At 33.9% G+C, this 26,500-nt stretch overlaps 1 protein-coding gene across 7 annotated transcripts in view; it reads right to left on the reverse strand.

Annotated features, from left to right (window-relative positions):
* The window catches only part of LOC125649227 (uncharacterized), a 78,608-nt gene that overhangs the window by 25,250 nt on the left and 26,858 nt on the right, over positions 1 to 26,500 (reverse strand). For 3 of the 7 annotated variants that reach the window (XM_048876574.2, XM_048876569.2, XM_056165864.1), the window contains 4 exons: positions 25,685 to 25,836; positions 9,849 to 9,899; positions 7,047 to 7,133; positions 2,265 to 2,429 (listed from right to left, as the gene is read on the reverse strand). In XM_048876574.2, coding sequence (XP_048732531.1) covers positions 2,265 to 2,429; positions 7,047 to 7,133; positions 9,849 to 9,899; positions 25,685 to 25,836 — 455 coding nt within the window. The remainder of the gene's footprint in view (positions 1 to 2,264; positions 2,430 to 7,046; positions 7,134 to 9,848; positions 9,900 to 25,684; positions 25,837 to 26,500) is intronic. The other 4 variants (XM_056165865.1, XM_048876571.2, XM_048876570.2 and 1 more) reach the window with 3 other exon arrangements.

Below are 26,500 nucleotides of genomic sequence, written 5' to 3' on the forward strand. Positions count from 1 at the left end.
AATGTTTTTCTGGTTGTAAAATGAATTCAATTATAGTCCAAAACAATCTCCAATCTTCAGACCTGTTTCTAATATGTACCCCTAAATAACTTTGTATTGAGGGACGGCAAATTCAAATAAACCCCCCCCCCCCAAAAATTAGAAGGGGGGGGGGGGGGGGGGGGGATTCAGATTCGAATTCATTTAGATATACGTATGCCTCATATATAGATGTCTCCTTTGCTTATGTACAATATACAAGATGCCAATGAGCCTTAATAATCACCTCACCATCACTCAAGGCATCAGTCTTTGTGATCAAAATTGATGCTGATTTTTTAAAATTGTTTTTCCAATACACAGTCACATTCTCAATCTTACATCGGTGATCTAGTCTAAGGCAAAAGACCATGGATAAAGGTCAGATCATACTATCTGGTCATCAACAACATTTGAGCCAAATACAGGCTTCAGTTGTCTCTCTATCATAAAACTATGGCCTGAATAAAATGATTTTAATATGTTTACTAGTTACCTGACTTTGGTTAATTGATAATCTATAATCATGCTGTTTGGCCATAACCAGTCTCAGTTCTAGCTAGTATGAACTTTTAATATTCCTCTGCTAAAAATGCTTCTTTGTTTTAGGGGTTGTTTGTTTGTTGTTGTTTTTGGGGTTGTTTTTTTTTACAAGTGACCTTGACTTGTACAAAATAACTTTGGTTCAGGGTAATGCCACACAATTTGATAATCAGATATATTTTTGTCACATAATTTGATAATCTATGTCAAGTATAAGCCTATAATGTCTTTAAAAAATTGTGGCCTGAACAATTATTTTAAACTTTTTAGTGCTACAGGCCTTGACCTTGACCAAATGTCCTTTGTTCAGGACCTGTTCATTAGCAGCCATTGTGTCATGTATGAACTTTTAATTTTCTTTCCATTACAATGCTATGACCTTGAAAAATAACTTTTTAAATCTTTTAATTAGAGACCCTGACCACGTCCAAATTACCTCCGTTTAAGGTTATGACAAATTGTGTCAAGTATGAGCTTCTAACAACTCTCCATTACAAAACTGTGGTCTTGACAAAAATTAGTAACTTTTTAATGACTTTTGTTCCAGCTAGTACATTACAAAACTGTGGCCTCGATAAAAATTAGTAACTTTTTAATGACTTTTGTTCCAGCTAGTCCTTTACAAAACTGTGGTCTCGATAAAAATTAGTAACGTTTTAAGGACTTTTTGTTCCAGTCCATTAGAAAACTGGTCTCGATAACTTTTTAATGACCTTTGTTCGGATCTGTTACACATCATCTGGTCATGAGCAATGTCTGTATCAAGTATACATATGATCTACAAATGTGTCTTTATCAGAAAGTTGTGGTCTAGATGAAAGGACATAAAATGGATAGAAAGCAGATATAGTACCCAAGTCTTGTTTATTGAGGCTATTACAATGCATGTAATTTATTCGCTAGATGCTGTGGAATAAAGGAGCAATTCTTTAAAAATACAATACTTTTTCATCAAACGGCCTGAATGCTTGACCCAGCCACCAGATATTTCACAATTTTGGAGAAAAGTTTAGTATGTCTATGCAGAAAGTCTATGTGCTGGATATTCAGGAGTATAAAAAGATCTTGAATAAAAAAAATTATGTTTTTTCACCATGTGATCCATATAGCTAAGCTCTCAAGACTAAGCCAAAACTTTGACGCAATAAGTTTCATAATTTCAATAGGGGCTTCCCTGCTCATTAATACTATAATCTCAGTTTAATTGTTTGATGTTAAGGAGTCAAGAGGAAGATTTAATAGAAATATTGCACTTTCACTATATAAGCTATAGAGTCTGTCCTGACCATATGGGCCATGAATTTCATAATTCTGGGAGATGACTATTGCTTGTCAGAACTATACACACTATTTTTACTCTAGCTGTCCCGGAATTAAAGATATTAAAAGATTGCATATTTTTAAGGCTTGTTTCCCACCCCTCAGGTCCTATGGAGGCAAAGGCCATAAAATTCACAAATTTTGTTCCCTTTACCCCAATTGATACATGTCAATTTTGGTGTTTGGCTCTTTAGCATTTGAGAACAAGTAGAAAATGTTCATATATTATGACATGACAGACAACAACAGACAAAATAGATCTACATCAGGTGACCTAAAGGATATATGGACAACATTGTGAGTACAATTTGCAGCAGGTATTTACAGTGTATAATAAGGATTAACAAAGTTTGAGATTTTATGAACTGTTGCATAAAACCTACCTCGTCAGACTCAAAAACATGGCACAAAACTTTGGCTTGCTTCTTCTTCCTCAGTGATTCTTCCCCTGGTGAAGACAGAATTCTTCTTCTGGCCATAATGACTAAGATCTCACCAATATCAGCAATGTAGGATACAGTCCTTAATGAGTGGTCCATCATGATCTCCTATAAAGTGTTATACAGAATAGTTTAAATACTATTTATATAACATCTCGGCTATTGTAAAGTCATGATTTGATGTTAAAACAAATAATATTTGAATTTGTTGCAGGCATTTACATTTTTAGTTAATCAATAAATTTTAATATCTCTCACTTCTAAATTTTACAACCCTGACCAAAAAAAATCTGTGTCCCTTGGTACTCAATAGACATATTCACTTAACTTACGTTATGTTATTTCCTTGTTAAACCTCTCAATAGACATATTCACTTAACTTACGCTATGTTATTTCCTTGTTAAACCTCTCAATAAACATATTCACTTAACTTACGCTATGTTATTTTCTTGTTAAACCTCTCAATAGACATATTCACTTCACATACAGTATGTTATTTCCTTGTTAAACCTCAAACAGTTGTCCATTATTCAGATTTTCAAGTGATTAATTTTGCAAACCAATAACAACATCAGTGATCATGGTAAAAATGATGCTATAGTAAGATCTTGGGGGTGGTGGATCATCATATCTATAACCACAAGTGGACATGGGAGGTGCTCAGAGAGAAAGAAGGCAGACAATCTAATTCTAATAAAAATGAAGTGCATTAAAAACAATTATTATTGATAATTATCTCCATGATGTACAAACACAAGCCACTAATCAGAGGATTATGATGAACGTCTAATCCTATTAATCAATATAACATGGGGATCAGGTTCCTTAAAATGGAAGAGTTTTGAGTTATTGACGATCGGAACATCGCTTTCCCTAAAATTCTATAAACGTCTTTACAATTTGTTAGCCATATGAATTTCCAGTTTCTTGCAAGGTCATTCTAAGTGGAAGAAAGTTAAAGATACTTTGCACTTTAAATATACCATAACTTACAAAATATTTCCAAAAACAGAAATCTCTCTCTGCAAAAGTATTGGCCCAGGGTGATAAACGTCGCCCTGTCACTCCTGCTCCAATGCCTTTGCCCCCATTTCTTGTATCGGCATGATAGAACTCGGCAGTATATTACATTGTGTGCGAGAGCTTGTGGTTATTTAGGCATTGAATTATTATTTTTTGAAAGATGTATAGTCTCATAACTGCAACAGTGTGTGCATACAAATTGAATAACGTGCGTTAGCGCATTAAGAAAATTTGTTTGCACACATCGTTGCAGTTATAAGACTATATCTTTAAAAAAAATAATAATTTATTGCTTATATTTACATCTTTATAGCTTTTTTTTAATGTTTGTATTTTTTATCTATATTTTAAATTTCCCGTTTAATCCTTTGGGTAAGTACAGCCAAGGAACTGCACATATGATGTCATATTGTAAAAGAAAAAAAGAGTGTGCAATGCTGAAAAAATTTAATAATCCAACTCTTGAATTGACTTTCAATTAAATATCATATGCATCAAATTATTAACAAAGTTGTACAATCTGAACTTTAAGCAGTGCATATCTTTTTTAGTTTTATCTAATTGTAGGTACAATCACTATAAGGTAGGGAACTGGTGCCAGTCGGCCATGTTGTCACTTCAAGAAATTAATAGTGCAATTATTGAATAAAGAACTAGAGCAAAGCTCGTTGCAAAGCAACGAGAGGTCTTCCGTCGGAGCTGTGTGACATAAAAACCTTGAACTTTGAATAAAGGTGTACTATGAATTTTTATCGTAAGGTGTTTAATAAATTTATACTACTCAAGTACATGCGTGTATGATCTCATTCCACGAATCAGTCTTTTGAGGCGCACGTGTATGTGGGATTAAATTCTTTCAGCATTTAACTTTTCAGTCCCAATAATGAAGAAAAAATTACTATTTAAATTTATGAAATTTATGGCTCAGGACATACAATAAAGGTTTATTGCTGTTACCAATATTTTATCATACAACAAAATTATGATAGCATAATATTCAGACTGTCAGAAGACAATAATTCATCGAGTTTGAATTATTTATACATACAAATCAAATAAATTGCTCTCAAATCTTGAATATTTTATTAAACTTTAATATCTATCTGCATATACATGTAGGTATATTATGTACACAGTGCGCACAGAAGTCGCGTATGAATTTCATGCCAGGGGCACGTGCTGAAGTTACATAATTTGGACCAGGAGTTCTGAATCAATGTTTAATCAAAGTCATTGTTTTTAAACAATAAAACAACAAATCATTTGAAATGAGACTGGTCGGCCATGGGTTTCTGAATATTCTATACGCATGTTTAGATTTGGTTTAATCATGATTATAAACTATTGATTTCAAAACATGTTCAGAAATAATTCGTTATGTTTGTAAAATGTATCCATTTTCTTTTTCACAATGAAGAATTTGAGTAAAGCTTGTGTGTTCAGTTAAAGTAGTGTGAAATCACAGATCGCTAGTCCAGCAGCGATGAATCTCCGATACTAAACACACATTCAATTAGACATGATTGAGAAACGAACTGTATATTAAATTGCAGATTTTAAAATTGATGCCTGACTCAATGCTCTAGAGTTTTGAATTTAAAACAAATCAAACGTAAGACCAGGGACGTATAAACAAGTATATACATCCCCGGAAAGACTGAATTATTCGAAAAATCCAATATGATCAAAAACATAACATTCTGTATTATATTTAGGACGACAATGTTTACTTTGTGTACATGCCCTGGTTCACACGCGATGGTTCCTCGAGGCGGTTACGTAATTGTAAACAAAAACAAACCCCGCGGTGTATGTAAGATGCGTGTAGTTAATGACTGAGTTATTCTATGCTTGAAGGTTTGTTTCTTCAATTAAATAGATTGTTGTTTTAATAACAAACGTAGAAGAGATAACCTTTTCCTCTTTTTTTCTTTGGAACGATTGTTTATATTAAAGCTACTAAATAATAAAAAAAAAAGAAAGAAAATTGTCGATAGATGATTTTTAAAGGAACCATAGATCACGTTAAAACCTTATTTTAAAAGAATATTAGCATTTCATGAAGTCAGATTTATCAATAAAAGCAAGTTTAATTAAGTTATACGCATATTTTTCCCCCTTCACCTACCTAATGATATGGTTACCTGTTTGCGGTTCAAGCTTTTTACTTATACTCGAGCAAAATATTATATTTATGAGATCAATAAGATGTTAAATTAAAGAACAACTTTTTCAGCGAAAGCCATATCGAAATATTTACCGTTTTTTAGTTATAAAGCAAAAACTTTGAAGATCCCCAGATCCCTAATTTAAGGGGCCAGCCCCTTTTTAGGGATATCAAAAGAAAGCTCTTAACATTTTGGACAACTTTTGTTCAACATGTCTTAACAAAATATTTTTAGTTTAAAAGATACAAAGGCAAATATGTGTAATTTTTTGCTCCTTTAGGCGTCCTAATTTTTTAACCCTGTCAACCACCATTTCAAACGCTGTAATCAAAAAACCAAAAACGATGTGCACAACTACAATGCTCCTACTTTTCATTTTCAATGCATTTTCTGCTCAAGCTTATACAGTCTCGGAGCCCTTGTCTGGAAACCAAAGCCCCTAAAATTTCATTCAAAGGGGAATAACTCGTGAACAGAAGGGAATTTCTGAAATGTAGTACATGATTTGAAAATTGTTCTGTAAAGTTTATAAACCCTGAAAATTTGAGGAAAATCCATGCAGAAATGAGCGAGATATGAAGCTTCAAAGTTAGCGTCTAGGAAAAAGAAGAAAAAAAAGAATAATAAGAATAATCTTAACCAGCACAATCAGTAGAAGGTCTTCCGTTGTTACAGAAGACCTTAATTATTGAAAAATCACACATTTCGATTAATTTCTTGTGTTTTGTTGGCAATATTAGAGGTAGGATAAACTTCTCTATGCATCAAATTTGGTGCATTTACGTTGTCCGAGACAGCAATGGGCAACAATGCTTTGTTTTCATTCTGTAAACATACGGCCGAGATGCAGACACCATGCTCGAAAGTGTTCATACACCTAACATACTTTAGTGATTCGGTCTTTACAGTTATAAGCAGATATGATTAAATCTCTTTAATGCTTTTTATTAAAGGATTAAAAAGTAAATGTAAATATTTGTACATATATCACTTGCACTGGAAGTATCAAAAGCTATCAATACTTTTAAATCATGTGACTGCATGTGTAAATTCAGAATAAAATGATGTTCCTACAGTAACTCGATACTCTCCTATTTCATTTAAAGTTTGGTCTCAATAAGGATCCTGGAAATATTCAACTCCAAGCAGGAGACAATTTTTGGATGTTCAATTTTAGGAGGCTCCTAACCGTCATTCCAAGTCTTATTGAGATACAAGGTGCACTTACTAAATCTCGAAACAAACTGATTATTTTGATGTATCTACAATTTGAATTTTTTCTTTCACAATTTCCTTTACATGATATTCAGATTTAATGTTGTATCAGTCTGTGAATACAACCTATATACTTATCTTGTTAAGGCAACAAGGAGGGAATGGTTGGAAGAAAATGATCATTGTCAACAAATGTGCCAATGAAACATACAATATATTTCATATCTGAACAGGTTGGAATATTTCAGTTTGATAAAGGGAGATAAAATCTTTCAACCTGAAAGCCTACAGTGGCATCCACTCTTTTAGACTGTTTACCTGTAAGTCTGTATTTAGCACCATGATTTTCTCTGTAGACACAAAGAGATCCACAGCTGTACTGGGTTGATTCTCCCCCTCTGGAGCCTACAAATAAAAAAAAACCTCTTTCTATTAAGTGAATTACAGTTTAAACACTGGCATCATTTCAAAAGAAGTAGGGGTTTTAAGGACTAAAACTGGTCCCAATAAAGAGGCCAATGGAGCACATAATGCCCACATTGCTCACATTTTCGTTTACATACATTTACGTGTACCCATTAGTGGCAGCTGCATTCTTGTCATGTAGGACCTTGAATAATCTTGGATCAATGCTATAGAGGTACAATAGTATCTTAATTCAGTCTTGTCATAATTATTCCAATGAATCCAATGTTAAACATGAAAACTTTATTACACTACTACTTAAAATGAGACCATGGTTGAACTTGACTCTAAACTACATTGCATGTTTGAATACTGAAAGTGTATCCTTTATAAAATATGGTTCTAAAAAGGGATATTCCCATATTCATCATAATATTTCTGTAATTATTCTTTGGTAAACTTTAAATCTCTAGTGTGATCCCACTAGACCCTACCTGGGAGTGGGGCTGGAGTGAAGATGTAGTAAAGTGAACAAACTTAATCTTCACAGCATGATAACATCTGTGTATGTATCCTTGTGATGATTCCTGTTTTCCCATCTTAAACTTCAAACCTCTATTGTGGCTCCAACCTTTACCATGGGGATAATGGTTTGGGTAATCCTACATTGACATCAGGATCCTTGAATATCAATCTAACAAACCCCTTGTGTTTGTTATTCAGAGAACAACAGAAGACATTTTTTTTAAATTGTGTACACCCCTATCTTATAATTTAAACCCTTAATGGTGGTTCAACACCTGACCCCCGGGAGGGGTCATAATGTGAACTTGAATCTACACCTAAATAGGATGCTTGCATACTAATTTGACAAATAGTACCCTTGTGTTTCTTGAGATTTTATGAGAATTTTCCTGTAATTTCTCCTGTAAAACTTTACAGCCCTAGTAGTCACAAAGGTCATGGTGTGAAAATATTTACACCACATGAGGATGTCTGCATATTAATTTGACAAATTGTATCCATGTGATTCTGTAGAAGATGAAAGTTTGAAGTATTCAAGATTTTTCCTTTACACTTCCATGTAAAATTCCTTTGATTTCTGTCCTATCTTGACCCCATTATCATTGTTTGAACCTGAATTTTCTTTATATAAGGAAGCTGTCATGGTACCTTTCACTTATTCTTGAGAAGATTTTTTTTAACACACTCTCTTCACAATTTCTTAATCATCTTTCCTTGCAAGGGGACATCATCTCTCATTTGAACAAATTTCAACCCCCTTTGCCCAAGGATACTTTGTGTAAATTTGGTTGAAAGTGGACTAGTGGTTCTGGAGAAGATCTACCAGGCACACATATAAGGACCACTGCTAGACCCAAAACTTTATCAATAAAGCTCATCTGATGGCTCAGGTGAACTAAAATCAAAATACGTAACATTGTCCCCTATCTGTTACCTATCATTAGTTAAAGACTCATACATGTTAAGACTTTGTGTTCTATCATTTCATCACAGAAATGTAAATCCAGGAAGAATGACAAATTATCAAAATATGGTGTTTAAGTGATGAATAACTCTAGATTTAATAATACACCATTGTAGAATTCAAGTGATAATTTGATAAAATTTTGAGCACATCGATTTACAAACAACATATCAATTTCACTTTACTCCGATGTGCTGTGATTGATCTTCAACTTTAACAAAACTTTTCTATCTGAATTATCATTGTTATATCTTATGAATGTCAGATGAAATGTTTAATGTCCTTTCAATGAATAACTCTCAGACCAACAATAAAATGTCAGAAATCTGTGAAACCATCATCTTTAAATTTCTCAGAAACATGGGGCCAAATACTGCTCTTAGAACCCCTACTTCTTTGTATATGGACATTTTTTTTTAGCATAAACCAATACAAACATAAACTGTAACTTATTATTAAGCATTTTGCAGCACATAAATAAAAATAATACGCAATTCAAAATACAACTGTATTAGATTTGCGCTTCTATGACAATTAAATCAAAAAGTGACGTAATTAGCATGCCTGCACCTAAATTTTCACTGATGTTACACTAACCTATGAAAGCTGAGCAGAATTTTTCAGCAGATGTATTTAAAATAGTCAGAGAATACCCATTGAAACATCACCTTAAAATAAGACTGTCAAATAATTTTGTCCCTTCAACATACTGCACTTCATTTTATGCAACCAATGTGCACATATAGTCCCATCATAAGATCGTGTCGTGCAATTTACAATTTTTTTTACATTATTACACACCTAAAGAAAAACCCTCTCTTCTTCCCTAAATTAGTTCCTAGCTTTCGATATATATAAATGTCATATTTCTAAACATAATCATTGTAAATTAATATGGAAAAAGATAAATTAGTTATGTGACATAAACAATAATGCTTGAGTTCTAGTATTTGCAAAAGCAAAATGAATACTTAAAACAGAGCCCTATTAACAAGATGTATATCTTATTTTTGCTCCAAACATGTACAGTAATATAAACAGCCATTCCAGTCTACAAGTACACAAGTACCTGGACAACACATTTGCATCTTACAAGAAAATGAACTAGAAGGATATTATAAATTACTGTAACAAAGGAAACCTAAAACAAACCAAAGACATGAACCAGCAAATGATTTCCAGTTGGCTGTAACAGAAGAGAAGACACAAGCAGACAGACAGAAAACCTTAGGTTTGTCCTCTGTGGTGGCAGCCTCAGGGGTCTGGCTAGCTGAATTCTTGTAAGAAAGACATTTCAACAGTTTATACCAATTACATACATGTACCACTCTAGAAAATACCAGTACCAATCAATTCAACGTCCCTCTTATTCATTTTTTAAAATATATATTTATGCTGTTCAGTATATGGAATGTCAAAAAAAAACTTATTTCAATACACTGGACATTCATCATTCCATAGAATGTTCAAGTTCTTATCATTGTACACTTGTGTACCAGTAATATCAGATCTCTCTTCTTTAAACACATATTGGCATCTGAAGAAACAATTATGATATGTGGCGAATTTGACAACACTGCAAGCTTACATAATAAATGGAGAAACCAAATGAAAATTACAAAAACTGATTATCTACAGCTACACTTGAGAAAACCAAACAATATGACAGTGTGACAATGATATTGTGTTTGTGATAGGTACGGGTACCTGATATTTGTTACCAAAATGAAGTGTCCCCAGTGTCTGCAACAAATAAACAGCATTTAAATGGTGCAGCCAAAACACATGTGTTCATAATATTGCAGAAGTAAAAATATTTAGGCCAAATAGTATGAAAGATGAAAATTTTCCTTAATATCTAATGGAAGATGAGAAAGAACTACATGTCTTGGCGAGATCCTTTCCAAATTGAAAATACCAAGACAAACTAGCTAAAACAAGGGTTCCAAAAAGTAGAGCCATTCCCGTACAACACTGCCATTTTAGAATTTCTCTCTCCTGATTATGAGCATAAGTATTAGGGCTGTGCGGTGAACCAAAAATTTCAGTGCACCGCAATTCATACCATTTGATTCGATGCACCGATTACAAATTCCAGATTTTGGTTCGGTTTAGATTTTACATACACTGAAAACAACAAATTTGGCGTCCGAGTGATGTGCAGAACATGTGAATTTTAACGCAACAGAGATTTAAATCACTACTGTGTTGAGATTTCGCATTTTCACCACTCAGATACCAGCAGAATATGGTCTGTAAGATCATTGCAGTTTATCTTTATAATGGCAATTAGCATCTCTGTCAGTTCTGGAGTGAAATCAACATCGTCGACAATGACACAGATTTAATGTTTTGACAGTTAATATGAGAATGAAGTAAATCAATAAAGGAGAGATTTTCAAAGACTCTCAGTTGATGGAATTGTTGAATTTGTACACATAGATGAAAACAATATCATGTATATTTTCGATTGACGATAGATTTGTTTGATAATCCAAAAATTCTGCAGCACATTAGTATAACAACTTTATTTGACTGTCAATGTTTTCTTTATTCTATCAAAGTTATAATATGCAGTTACATATAGATATGATGTTTACAAATGATGACATTATAGTTATACTAAACTTGAATAAAATTAAATTATGTATGCTACTCATTAAAATTGTTAATTTTTGTGCTGTCACTAGATAAATTGGACCCAACATGAACCGAATCGAGAGAAAAAACAGAATCGTGTTGTTCGGAATCAAAACCAAAATATGGCAAAATGCTGGTCCCTTACGATTATTTTGGCTCCTAAAAATGACACTCTATCATTTTAAGAAAAGTCTAGTTGATGTTGAATTTGTATGTACAATCATCTTTTATTATGTGACTGAATAAACAGCTGCAATTTCATTGGCAGTAACCAGAAAAATTTATTTCGATAAATTCACTAATTGCATGCAAGCAGTATGCATGCTCACATGAAATAGTCATGGCTGTTTCCTGGATCATAATTGGTTTGATTTACACTGCGGTATCAACCTTATTGGTCATTGTGATGTCAACATAATTATCATTCGGCATTGTGACATCACAAACACGCGAAGGTATAGATTTTCACAGGCTTCTAGAGATAATTGTATAGGAAATTTACTGCAATTGTTTTGGTTGATATACAGAATTCTCTATCCAGGCCGTGTCGAAGACAATATCATGTTTCTTGGATTGACAATTCCATACATCAATCTCTACAAAAACCAATTGTATGTTATGTAATACAACTTTTTCTAGATTTTTGAACACAGGTATATATCTCTCTTTGAAGGTTATTCAAAAAGTTGTTGGATATGATTTTGAAATTAAAAACTAGCCCTTAAAAGATATTTTTGGTCAAAAACAATGGCAGATGGTAAAAAGCTTCATTTCTGAAGAACTGGCAAGAAAATGGTTGCAATTACATGTATTAGCATAAAGTGTAAGTTTGAATTTGAAATTTTGCCATTTGCATGAAATATCATAAGATCTCACCCTTTGCCTCACTGAATTTATCTCATGTACGGAGATAACAGTCAGGTAGACTTGTTTTCAAAGTCAGATCATAGATGGCATTTATTTACAACAAGAGGCCCATGGGCCACATCGCTCACTTGAGTCACCTTGGCCCTTATCTGAAGACTTTCCATATATATATTCGCATGTAAAACCATAGTCCCTATTGTCGCCCCAACCTAACCCTGGAGGCCATGATTTTTAAAAACTTGAATCTGCACTATGTCAGAAAGCTTTCATGTAAATGTCAACTTCTTTGGCCCAATGGTTCTTGAGAAGAAGATTTTTAAAGATTTTCTCTATATATTTGTATTTAAATCTTTGATAACCCTATTGTGGCCCCACCTATCCCCGGAGGCCATGATTTGAACAAACTTGAATCTGCACTACGTCAGGAAGCTTTTATGTAAATCTCAGCTATTCTGACTCAGTGGTTCTTGAGAAGAAGATTTTTAAAGATTTTCCCTATATATTTCTATTTAAAACTTTGATCCCCTGTTGTGGCCCCATCCTACCCCCAGGGACCATGATTTGAACAAACTTTAATCTGCACTATGTCAGGACACTTTGAAGTAAATGTCAGCTCCTCTGGCCCAGTGGTTCTTAAGAAGAAGATTTTTAAATGACCCTACCCTAATTTTGCATTTTTGTGATTATCTCCCCTATGAAGGGGGCATGGCCCTTCATTTGAACAAACTTGAAAGCCCTTCACCCAAGGATGCTTTTGACCAAGTTTGGTTGAAATTGACCAAGTGGTTCTGGAGAAGAAGATGAAAATGTGAAAAGTTTATAACAATAACAACGCTGACAGACAATGGACAATTTTGATCAGAAAAGCTCACTTGAGCCTTTGGCTCAGGTGAGCTAAAAATGAAAATGAAAGTAGAAATCCAACTGGTGACAAAAATTGATACAGCTATGCTTATATAGTGCTTTGAAAAGTAAATTTCAAACCTTAATCTAAAGATTACAATAAAATTTCACCATTTTTAGGAACCAAATTAAAATTTAGACCTTAATTCTTTGTAATACACATGGAATTTTAAAGTTTTAAAGGCCCATTCTTATCAAATTTTCAAAATGACTAAATTCAGATGAGGAAGTGCAAGAAACAGGTGTTCAGGTAACACACTCGATTCTCACCGCTGCAACCCGAGTGCAATCCTCAGGATTGGCAATGGCTATACGTAATAGGGTATTGTGGGTGTGGTTGCCCACTTGGACACAAGGGTTTGTTTCCAGGGCTAAATGTCCCTTGCATGCGGGTCCAGTAACATACATGCCAACTTTCCCGATTTGTGCGGGATTCTCCCGATTTGAAGCAGTTGAAAAGGCAAATCCCGATATCCCGATCGGGATTGCAAAAATACCCCGAAATCCCCATTTTCTAAAAATATCTCCCATTTTACGACTCCAACCGGAATTTGAAATCCCGCGTCATTTCTGAACTGGCCAATCAGAAATCGGGACAATAGTCAGCCATTGCTGTTTACCTGACTGTGTCGCATGGTATCCGGGTGATGTAGTTTACCTGGTCTGCCTGTGTCGGGGTGCTTATCGGACAGTGCGAAGCATGTTTTGATAGTGATTAATCGGGAAGACGGATTTCAAATTGACATATCCTTTACTCAAACGTGAATGACAACGATGATAGTGTCACCACCAAACAATCGGACATTCCCGATTTTTGCCTCTCGCTGACAGCATCCAAAATATCGATAAGGTACGTCAAATATATGTTTTTCCAACTATAATAATATAGGCTATCCGAATCTATCTGTCTATAGCGATGTATTATATAGTCTATATAGTGTAGTATTCAATAGACTTTGTGATGCGTAATTCGCACAAGTCTGTACTGAATTTTATATTACCAAGTAGCCTTAATTTACAAGTAAAAACGTATATTTTGATGTGTTTTTTCCTGGTAATTATTTCAGATGTCATGGGTTTTGTTCGCAAACTTCATAGCAGGGCAGATCACTCCTTTTCTGGTTGCAATGCAGATTGTTCCACCAGACTCTGCAAGCCCATGTTTACAGACAAGCAAGATCGCCTTTATAGTCGTACCTAAATGCATGTGCTTAATTTAATTTAAATTTTGATATATAGACCAGCCAATGTGTATATGGTGTAAAAGGATGCAACTTTAAGTATTATTTGATAATATGCATGTGACTTGTTGTTGGAGAGGATTTTTTGCTGAATAGATGATTTTAATAAAATACTCATGTATATCTTTCAGTGTTTTTTTTTTTAATATATAGTTTTGTTCAAGTTAATGGTCAAACACACTTGATGTTGTGTTAATATATGATACATGTACAATGATTAGATTGATATCTTATTTGAAAAGAAAAATATTTATTTTCATGGTAAAATGTGTTACGAATTTTGAGCGTTGAAAAAAGGTCGTCCATGGGGATTTTTAAAAGTTGGCATGTATGCAGTAAACAGACCATTCAAATTTAATAACTGACTGGATTTTTCCATGAATATCTAATGGAAAATTTCCCAAATATTAGTTCACAAGCATAGTAAGAGTGGTATATGCGTTATTGCATAAAATCTGAAACATCCTGGGAACAAATTCTCTAGATAATATGTATAAAGGTCGCAATCACCTAAGGCTAAGGCACTTATCTAGATGAAATATGAACATATATATGCCAATATCAATGACCCCTTTGCACCAATATCCGAGCCAGTGAGAAGCATTAATATAAGTCGTAGAACTGTATGTTAATTGTCGTAAAATAGATAAAAGTTTAGACATATTAAAAATACGAAGAAAAAAATTTAGTCTTTGTGTACTTTATTTATCTTTTAAAAATCGTTTTGGGTTGGGGGGGTTTTTTCTTTGCAGAAAAAAGAATTTAGAAAATGGTCTTAAAACAAATATGTTGGTGTTTGTAACATCTTCACATTTTTACTGGGAATTACAAAACAGCAGTACACTTTTCTAGAACTGCTGCTGATACCATTTCGGCTCTCATCTTTCTTGTTTTAATGAATTGATTTCCCATCTGAATCTTATTTAATAATCATTATCTCTGTAAAAACAATGTTTCCTTAACTTGCATTTATATTGTCTAGGCAATCATTTAAATAAAATCAATTATCAAATGACTACAACTGCAGTCCTCTTCCTGATTGGCTGAAACTACAATTGAAATCACTTTCTTGAAAGAAAATGCAGTTTATATTCACCATGCAACTGCACAACGGGATTTATTTACATCAATTCACGTTATCATTTAATTTAGTTTATTGATATTTGATTGTTGACTTGATATGAGTTGGCTAAAGTGAATATCATCCTGCAGTAAACAAGTTCATGTGTTAACCTTATCAGAAGTCAATAACTGTGTAGTTATTTGTTTCCACCTTATTTTTAAACATGCTAAACAAGTACACTTTTTCATCTGAACTTCATTTTTCATTGAATTTTCATTGTTTCAGGGATCAAAGCCTTCTTACTTTCGTATATTTCTGAAAACAAGATTTACTGTACTTCTCAACAGCAAGTTTCCTGAAATTTACTCAAGAAAAGAATTCAAATTCTCTAGAATGAAGTATTACTGATCAATTAATTTTACTGAGAAAATCAGTTCTGTATACAAGGTAGTACTCCTGCAAGTTTCATAAATGTGACTTGCATCTGTGAATCAATGAACACACCAACATAAAACAAACAGTCAGGAAAGATACCACATCAGTATCGCAACTCAAAAATAAAAATACACATGTACTAGAAACAACCATAAAAATCTACACTGTACTTTAAATGCGAAACTAATTTCATTTCTGAGCATAATTTAATTAACATCTACACTTGACAAACAAAAATAGCCAGCAACTGAAATCTACTCCTATTTTGTAATGTGCTAAGTAATACAGTAGATATTTTCATTTTTGGCTGATGCAAGATGACTATTTCTCATATATTTATATTACAAATCGCATTTTCCTCTATGAACCAACCAATTTCAGCACGCGACACAATCCGTTCATATTGACTATGAACAGATTATGAACTAGCTTAAAGCACGCGACTGAGAGAGCGTAATGATTTGAAAAAATACAACATGTGTTACAAAGATCTCATAAGTCACACCTCAGATTAAGATTGTGAACTTATGTGGATTATCATCCAAATCTTGCGGTCTCCTAGCTCCAATATGCAGTGTACTGTGCAATGTTGATAAAAGGCAGGGTGAGATGAAGTATGATGTCATGTCTATGAGTTGACGTACGTCACAATACTACTATGACAGAGGCTAGGAGTTTGTTTTATGCAACAAAATAGAAGCAATGTAAACAAACGGTGATTTAGTAAATGAATATAAATATAAGAAATGAACAGCACTTTAGAGCTAGCGCGATTCACAGAATTTGCCTCAAATCCAAATCCGTTCATACTGACCATGAACAGCTCAAAAGTGCTGTTCATTTCTTAAATAATCACCCGTGCAAGAGAGACGTTTTCAGTTTAAGACAGTCACGTAAGATTTCTCTGTATTTCATGATTTGCTTTATATGGCAAAGTAAAATATTTTGTGTTTCTTTGAATTTCAATTTGATGTAGTTTTCTGGGAGATGATCTTAGGATTTTCGGTTCACACATGAACTTCAAATAAACCAATTTTGGGTATACTCTTTCTAAATGTCTAATTAGTTTTTGCATTTAAGTTCAAAAGATGATTTTGATAATTTAAAATTTTCTCAAAGCACCTGAATTAATGCACTAACTGTGGATAAAGTATGAGAAAAATAATCTTTCATTGTTTACTTGTGTGGGATAGGAAAATTCCACCTCGGATCTGGAACAATATTCGCTGTCTAGGACTCAGCAAAGTCTCGTCCTAGACTGTGAATCTTGTCCCCTCGGTGGAATTTCCTAATTCCATACTTGCGCTAATGAAGGATTCTATTAATCTATATCATCAGTGGAAAATTTTCAGCAAAACCAGATCCAATATATAATTTGATTCCTTTAAAGCCATTATAACATGAGTTTAATATGACATGAGTTTAATATGACATGAGTTTAATATGACATGCAAAATGAAGACCAAGCATGATGTGTACTACAACAGAAAAACCATACAACAAAATAACTTACCGAGGCCTGCCACCAGAAGCAAGGAAGAACAAGTGCATACGTCATTACCCAGAATATCAATCTTAAAATGCGAAGAAAATTTTTTCATTCGTATTAAAATCTTTAATGCATGCCAAAAAAATCACCATAACAAAACAAAGAAGACCTGGGGCCAGTTGCACAAAAGTTTAAGTTTAACTGACAGTTAACTTCGAGTTAACGCTATATGAATGTTAGTTAATGGCAAGTTAACTGTCAGTTAAAGTTAACTAACCTTCGTACAACTGAGCCCTGATTTATATTGACAGCTATAAAGTTAAACTCTTTCTTTTATCACATGTTTAAAAACTCAAAACCCCACTTGCAAACAAAACAACATGTATTTCACATGCATTGTTCCAAAATATTATAGTCTTCCTTGATGTATCCAACACATTTCACTCAATGACATAATATGGTGTCACACATACGGATACATATAATGTATATATTAACTGATCTGACAGGTGTTTCAATCAGCATCTTTTTTATTAAATAAAATCACCCTGGTAGAAAACAGTCATTTGTACAAGTTGTGCTCACAATATTGATTCAATGGTATACTACACTCCATTTGTGACCAGTTTTGTTCTTGGTTGAGTGGGTGGAGGGGGTGGGGGAGTAAGAGGGAGTAAGCAATTCACTCTTACTCACTTATGAATGATATTACAACAGTCCTATAGGTTGTTTCTCAAGCCACCAATATAACAAGAGATGTTTGTAAAACACATATGCCCCCATGGTGTAAAATTGAAAAGGGTTATACATACACATCATTTAATTGATAGTAGTATCATCAATTCAAAATATTGAGCAGGCAATATCTTCCTATGTCAAGAGTGAATTGACCATGTGACCTAAAAATCAATAGGGGTCATCTACTCCTTATGCTGTACCATTGTACCAAGTTTGGTGTCAATCAAGCAAATAATTCTTAAAATATAGGAGACAGCATATTACTATGTCCAGTTCAACAATTGACTTTTAACCTCAAAATCAATATGGGTCATCTTCTCCTGAAGATGTACCAGTGTACTAAGTTTGATGTCTGTCAAGCAAAAAGGTTATCAAGATATTGAGTGGACAGTATATTACTATGTTCAGTTTGACCTTTGACCATGTGACCTCAAAATCAATAGGAGTCATCTCCTCCTGAATATACACCACTGTACTAAGTTTGATGTCTGTCAAGGAAAGGGTTCTCAAGATATTGAGCGGACAGTATATTCCAATGTCCAGGTTGACCCTTGACCTTTGACCATGTGACTTCAAAATTAATAGGGGTCATCTTCTCCTGAATACGTACCAGTGTACCAAGTTTGATGTCTGTCAAGCAAAGGGTTCTCAAGATATTGAGCAGACAGTATATTCCAATGTCCAGTTTGATCCTTGACCTTTGATCATGTGACCTCAAAATCAATAGGAGTCATCTTCTCCTGAAGATATACCAGTGTACTAAGTTTGATGTCTGTCAAGCAAAGGGTTCTCAAGATATTGAGCAGACATTATATTCTTATGTCCAGTTTGACCCTTGACCTTTGACCATGTGACCTCAAAATCAATAGGGATCATCTTGTCCTGAAGATTGAGCGGACAATATATTCTAATGTCCTGTTTGACTCTTGACCTTTGACCATGTGACCTCAAAATCAATAGGAGTCATCTTCTCCTGAGGTTGTACCAGTGTACCAAGTTTGATGTCTGTCAAGCAAAGGGTTCTCAAGATATTGAACGGACAGTATATTCCTATGTCCAGTTTGACCCTTGACCTTTGACCATGTGACCTCAAAATCAATAGGGGTCATTTTCTTCTGAAGATGTACCGGTGTGCCAAGTTTGATGTCTGTCAAGCAAAGGGTTCTCGAGACACTGAATGGTCAGTATATTCCTATGCCCAGTTTGACCCTTGACCTTTGACCATATGACCTCAAAATCAATAGGGGTCATCTACTCCTTAGGATGTACCAGTGTGCTAAGTTTGATGTTTTATAAGCAAAGGGTTCTCAAGATATTGAGCGGACATTATATTCCTATGTCCAGAGTAGATTGACCCTTGACTTTTGACCTGAAAAACACTAGGGGTCCTCTTCTACTCATAACCAACCCACATATGAAATATCATTATCATCAAGTGAATGGTTCTCAAGATATTGAGCGGACAACACATGGTCTACAGACCGACCGACCGACAGTTGCAAAACAATATGCCCCCTCTTTTTCAAAAGGGGGCATAAAAAGTTTACTCTAAAAGGCAAGTTACAAATATCCATTCTTCGCCTGTAATGGTTCTCATGACCAATTTCAAAGTGAAACATCATACAACAAAAGTAATGGAAATGATACATAATACGCCTGTCACAAGCTTATGTAGGGCGTTTTTATCCTGGTGATTATGTTTTGACATTGATTAGTAAAGATGGAAAAATGCTACGATCTGTAGAAGATAAAAGGTCCTAGGAGGTAAATAGACAAACTAAGAGTAAAATATGTCCCCAAAATTGACTAAGTTCAACAATATGAAATGTTTTCAAACATGCAAAGACAATTAGAAAATTGTTGAGAATCAAAATCCTAGCAATACACACATCTTCAATTTCTTTACTGATTAAGGCCTAAGCTTGAAAACTGTGAGAACTTTGCTGTTCTCCATGCAATATTTCTCGAAAATTGAAGAAAATCAAAATCCTTGCCACAAGCATATCTTCAATACTCATACAAACACTCTGTAAGGCTCTAGCTATACAATCATGAGAGAAATTAGATGGACAAACCATGTACTCTCTGTGTGACATTTCCTAAAAGTGATGAAGTCTAACAACCTGTTATTTTCTTAAAAATTGAAGAAAATCACAATGCTTGCCACACTCTGTAAAATAAGAACATCCCTCACTTGAAGACTGTTGGAGGTGTTAGATGGATGAATCATGCACCCTTACTATAACATTAAATTTCCAATAAAGTGGCAACACTCTGTGCAAGAGAGGTTCAGATGGATCAAAACTGCAACACGGTCTAGAGAGACCCACTACAAAGCAACGCAAGTAGATTCAACATGATATGTGACAGAGAAATGAAATTAGAAACAGAAAACCCTGAATGGATGTACAGACATCACTGTACGATTATAATACGTCCCACCTAAAGACTGAGGCCTGTAAAAACTATTTGGACTTTAGCATTTGACTAAAACAAATATTGTTCATATCCAGTTTGGATAGGATACACGATAGTATCTATAAATTCTATCTACTTTTTACAATACTGGTAGATAATTAATTGTACTGGATTATCTATAGTTCTATCTGAATCGTTGACCATTTTTCTCTGTCTAAGTTTTAATCTTTGTACCGGTAATACCAGCGATTCAACTTGTGGTCCATCAGAAACAGGAGACGACCACTATGAGCATTGGTAGACGTAGGTGTTCATCAGTGTAAGTGCATATCTATCATTACCTGCACAACAGATTGTGCCACACAAAATGCCTGCAGTACTGGAAGCAGAAGTGACTTTTCCTATTGTATATATCAACTCTATCCAAAATTTAAGTAAGTTTAATGTTTGCTTATATCTTAAGGGCACCACGTTTTCTATCAAATTATTTTTTTATCTCCCTGATATGAAGAATTCTTGTATGATTTCCAAAATAAGTTTAAATTCTATATTGTACATGTAGTAATATTACCATACTCTGAATAAGCCTGGGTAGCTCAGTGGTTAGATCCCCTAACTAGTAATGCAAGGATCCCATGTTCGATACCAGATTGTTCCATAGATTTTTCTCTCCTTTTTTGCTACATTTATAAACATACTGCACATAAGAGCTGACTACTTGCAACAACCAGGAACTTTCAAAATATTCTAACTCAAAAACAGACATGGTAATATACCCCAGAAGTTTTTGCAGAAACAAGATAAAATGCAAGTGAATTGTATGTGAATGAAATGTCACAAAAAATCTTTAAACAAAAGAACATGACCCCCAAAAAAAACCTATTTCAATGGAGCAGAGTCATAAATGAATTATTTCCTGTTGATGCTGAAAAATATGATTCTCATGGAAACCTTATAAATTTGAAATGTTATGACAGAATAGGATATGTCTGTTAACCTGTTTGTAGTTTAGGAAGCAAAAGAACTGTAGTCCTTCAGGAAATACTTAGTGGGAAAGACACACAGAGAGAAAGATGATTTACAAGGTCTTCATATTGATCTAATGTGAGACTAGTTTAGATTGAAATACCTACTCCAACAATTTTCATCAGAGAGTTTTGTAAGGTTTCAAAAATAATCAGTTTCTTACACAAACTATCATGCAACAATCTCTGCATCCCATATCACCTAATAAGTCTTTAATCATTATCTATCTCCATTTCTGTGAAAACTTTTATGAAATTAGCGGTGTCAAGCTTACATTATGTATAATGCTGTCTTAAGTAACCGCACAAACATGCAATATACAAGCATCAAAATGAACGCCTGTTGAACTTTAAAGATTGGTGACAAATTACATTAGCATTCTTGAATTTCCCACAATGAGATAGATTTACAATACAGGTAGGTATTGGTTAGAATCCAAAGGAGAGAAAAAAAACAAGAAAATGTCTCCCCTTATAATCACTTGACATCCTCTACATTTTTCAAGTTCAAAGCAAATATTAAACATAGGCGAGTTTATTCGTTCATGTAATTAGGGAAAGTGCATATAAGGTTTAACCTTTAGATAAAAAGGGTGAGTATGAGTGTAAGCATAGCTAACTATTGGAATCCAATGCTTTACAGTAAATCCACTGATTGCAATCCCAATAAGCTTACTCAAGAAGTATTCCATTCTAACCAGAAATTCTACATGTAGTTTAGATACAGTATACTCTAGTTGCACACAGAAATATAAAACTAGATTTTTTTTGTCATTTACGGAACAATTCTCTAGATTGTTTGTGTTGGGGTATAAAAACAATGGATAATAAGCACAGCCGATTAAGCAGAAGTTACCCAATGTTTCCATTGTTTATATTTTCTTCCATGATATAAACAAGTTAGACATTCATTCTTTATATTTCTAGTTATGTCAGCTTGAAAGGTCAGTGATTTTATCAAGAAATACAATTCATGGAAACAACATAAGTTTATTACCTAGAAAACATTGGTAATATAGGGATATTGAACTTATATTGGTGAATAATGGTCGAGCTAAGTTTGAAAAATTTGCGAGCGAACTTGTTCGCGGATTTTTCAAACCTAATGAGTGCCAATACTCACCAATAAAGTTCAACGCAGTATTAAGTCTTCCCCGGAAGACATGTGTCGCCTGCTAGTTCATTCTATATGTAATATATCACGTATAATGTTGAAAAAGTAAATTATTGAAATGGTTTTTGTCACTAAACAGGAAGTTGATAAGCGACAGATTCGAAAATGTCTTACACAATACAGTTGGCCACACTGATGCTCTGTGCCAAATATCAGGGAGTTGCCCCATGTGGTTCTTGAGAAAACTGTGACAGAAATTTTTTTGCTGTAAAAAATTCTAAGTCCCGGCAAACAGGAAGTTGATAAGCGACAGATTCGAAAATGTCTTACACAATACAGTTGGCCACACTGATGCTCTGTGCCAAATATCAGGGAGTTGCCCCATGTGGTTCTTGAGAAAACTGTGACAGAAATTTTTTGTGACGACGACGACGCCAGACGACGACGCAGGACGACGGATAGTGATCCCTATATGTCGCCACTGCGTAACGCAGGCGACACAATAACTCATTTATTATATAGTCAAACTACATTTCCATTTTATTACTTAAGAATTATTAACTTTATAATAAATTTAAATACCATATTTTGCCGAACATAATACACTTTTTTTTTAAAGAATTTTTTGTTGTGAGAAAGAGGTTAAGTATTATATACCACAATAGGATTTTGACACCCCCCCCCCCCCCCCCCCCCCCCCCCCCCCCCCCCCCCCTATTTTTCAGGTAAAACTCGGAGGTTATGCAATGCATTTTTGTACACTTTTTTTTACATTGTTCACCTATTTTAAAGTGAAAAATTGATCTCAAGAAAATTACTACAGAAAATTGTAGAAAATGTGATGTTTACAATATGTAAATGATTAAATTATTATGAAACAGCCAATTAAATTTCATTGGATCTTAATATTCATCATATTATGAGACTGTGATCATGACCAGTGCATGTTTTACAAAGCCATTCTTATGTACATGTTCTTTGTCACTTGATTTTTTCAGACACTCCCTATGGGTACTTTCTGCATGCTGCACGATTTCCATGGGTCTTGGAATATGTGATTACTTCTAACTTTTCTTGTGCAGTAAACAACTGACATATTTTACCCATATAAATGCAGTGAAATTTCGGAGAGTTATGTTTGAATTCTTCATTCATCTCCAAAGCATTGTATTTACAGACAGAGCACCAATTATTTACGGTACCAATTAAATTATTGGCTTCGATTATTATTATTTTTATAATTACCTAGGGGTTCATATATAATATCGCAGCTTTGTACATCATTTTTCACAGCCTTGGTGGTGTTTACAACACATTGAACACTTGTTCAATATTTTGATTTTATTTCTATAACGTCGGCTATTCAATTGATTTGAAGTTTAAACAAAGAAAATATTGAGTCTGTTAAAACTTTAATGCTACAAAATCTCGTGCTCTGCTGAAATTTACATTATTTTCCCAAAGATATTCAGTGAAAATTACTGCTATGCATAAAGACAACATTACCATTTTCTTTAAAAGAAAAATTTGCTGCGTTGTATGCAAATTCTTCTGCTTTGCTGAGAACTTGCTTTATTTCCACAAAGATTTTAGTGAATTCAACTTCGAAGAATAAAGTCAAGGATTCCACTTGGTCAGAATTTTGCTGTGTATCATACACACACGAACTGCGATTTTCCCTCAATTTTCGGGTACATAAAAGGGGGGGGGGACATATATGCAAATTATATTCTTCAAAATACGGTATTTGCAATTTCAATTTTTAAGATTTTTAGCATACATGTATATTGTTTTATTGAATTGATTAAATTCTATATAAGACCACAGACATTGAACATTAAGGTCACCCTGTGGTTGCTGATGCCTTCCAAAAGAGCAATTCATACAAGAGCATCATGAATTGATCAAACAGCAGTGGGGGTTGATGGTAAGGGTAATCTGAAGTTTCATGAGATAGGTTGGTGTTTCTATTAGCATTTTTCTAATTTACAAAGTCTTTTGAAACCACCATTGGAGGCTCCAGCGACCAACAGCCACTTGCAAAAACTCTTAAATCAATATTGTCTAACACCATACTTTTCTGCTGGATTAATTCCATGATTCAATTTGGGAAAGTATTCACCCTCACTTCTATTGTTAGAAATCAATGGTCATTCAGCATAAGTTTACAACCAGACAATTATCAAAGCTGAGAGGTTCATTTGTTACATTTCTTGGCATAAATAATGAACAATACAAGAACAAGTCTAAAAGATTTACCACATGAGAACATGGGTTTTAAATGAGGAACAAGATAAGTGGCTGAAGTATACATTTCAACATGCATTAATAACAATAACATAATTTTAGAATTTTTTTTATAATCATGAAAGTTAAAAGAATTTCATCACCTACACACTTTTACTTGTGAAACAAATTAAGGAAGTAGTTTCTCATCTTGTGAGCACAGCTGTGCAGGACGGTATAACTGTGTAGGTACTGGCTCAATACTTCCTTCACTGGTCAAAACATAAACCTACCCAGTTGAAAAATCTTATGTCAAGTCAAATGGGATCCGAAAGGGCTATATTTTGAGGTGGAAGATCTGTTTAATCAAAAAGTTCTAAATCTGCATGAATATCTTCAATATTGATGCTCCTATATGTGTATTTCAATTCTGTAAGTGCGAAAAGGTCATTCTTTAATTCCGACCTACTGGCATTAAACTTTATTTTTTATATCTATATTGTTAGAAGACGCGAATATGTATTTATTTGATGTAATGATTAATTTGTGTTGCTTATGTTGTGTTGACACCAATAGATGAATTGACTTTATGCAAATAATATCACAAGTAAATTTTAAATGCAAAATTTTCAAGCTTATCATATTGTATCTCAATAATAAGCAATATGACTCCAGTTTTTCTTTATAATTTTATAATTCCCTTTCAATGTACAAATCAAAAATATACTTTGAAAATATTGACAATGCTACAAAACTCAGGTGCAAACCTGTTAAAGCATGACAATGAAATCTCATACCCTACCATCTTTCCTAACAAACACACACACAATGATAGTAGTTACTATATTGGACTTCAGGGCCAAGTATTTGACAGTAGCACTCATTCTGTATGAAGTTTCTTACCTTAATTCTTCCCACAGCCTCTTGTGCTTGCATCATCCTTAATGCTTTGGACGGTTGACCCTCTGAGATCAGCTGGGTAGATCCCAGGTACCGAGCACGAAACAATACACCCTCTATCAAGACTGATGGATTTTCAGGATCATGTATGGAAGCTAAAAAAAAAAAATCAAGAACAATATGGTAAACATCGGCTGAATGAAATGTGGAATGCACACACAACAAGCACATCAATAAAACACAACTAAAAATTTCATTAACAAATACAGATGTTATGTTTTAAGGCACTGATATAAATAATTTACAAGATGTGTTTGGGAAACATTCAGTCTTCCCATGGTCAGTTTTACTTCCTAATCTCCTTTGATCCAACACTTTTAAATTATTATCAAATACCCAGTTAAACTTGAGTGTATATATCATCTCAGAAGTGTTGATCGTTGAATGCATTGAAGTTAGATAGAGAAGAGATAGACAAAACTGATATAGGTCAATTATTAAATGTCACCTCTATAAATAAACTAGAAACATAGACTCTTGCTTTCTAATGATTGATATTCACTTCATCCTATCCCTTTAATGATCCATCACTATCCCACAATATATCAATGGCTGAACCATATATTCAAATTATCCTCATGCAAGTATTTTGTGTATTAAGTCACACAACACTAAATAAGCTTCGTATTGATAAAAATAACATAGTTTTCAATGCAAAATATTAGAGTAATACTGGACGAAATTTTATCGAATTGAGCAAACTTTAATCCAAACATATTGCTCCAGTGATTTTGTTTATCTCATCAAAGAAAAGCCACT

The sequence above is a fragment of the Ostrea edulis genome, chromosome 5, assembly GCF_947568905.1.
Source record: "Ostrea edulis chromosome 5, xbOstEdul1.1, whole genome shotgun sequence".
Lineage (NCBI taxonomy): Eukaryota > Metazoa > Mollusca > Bivalvia > Ostreida > Ostreidae > Ostrea > Ostrea edulis.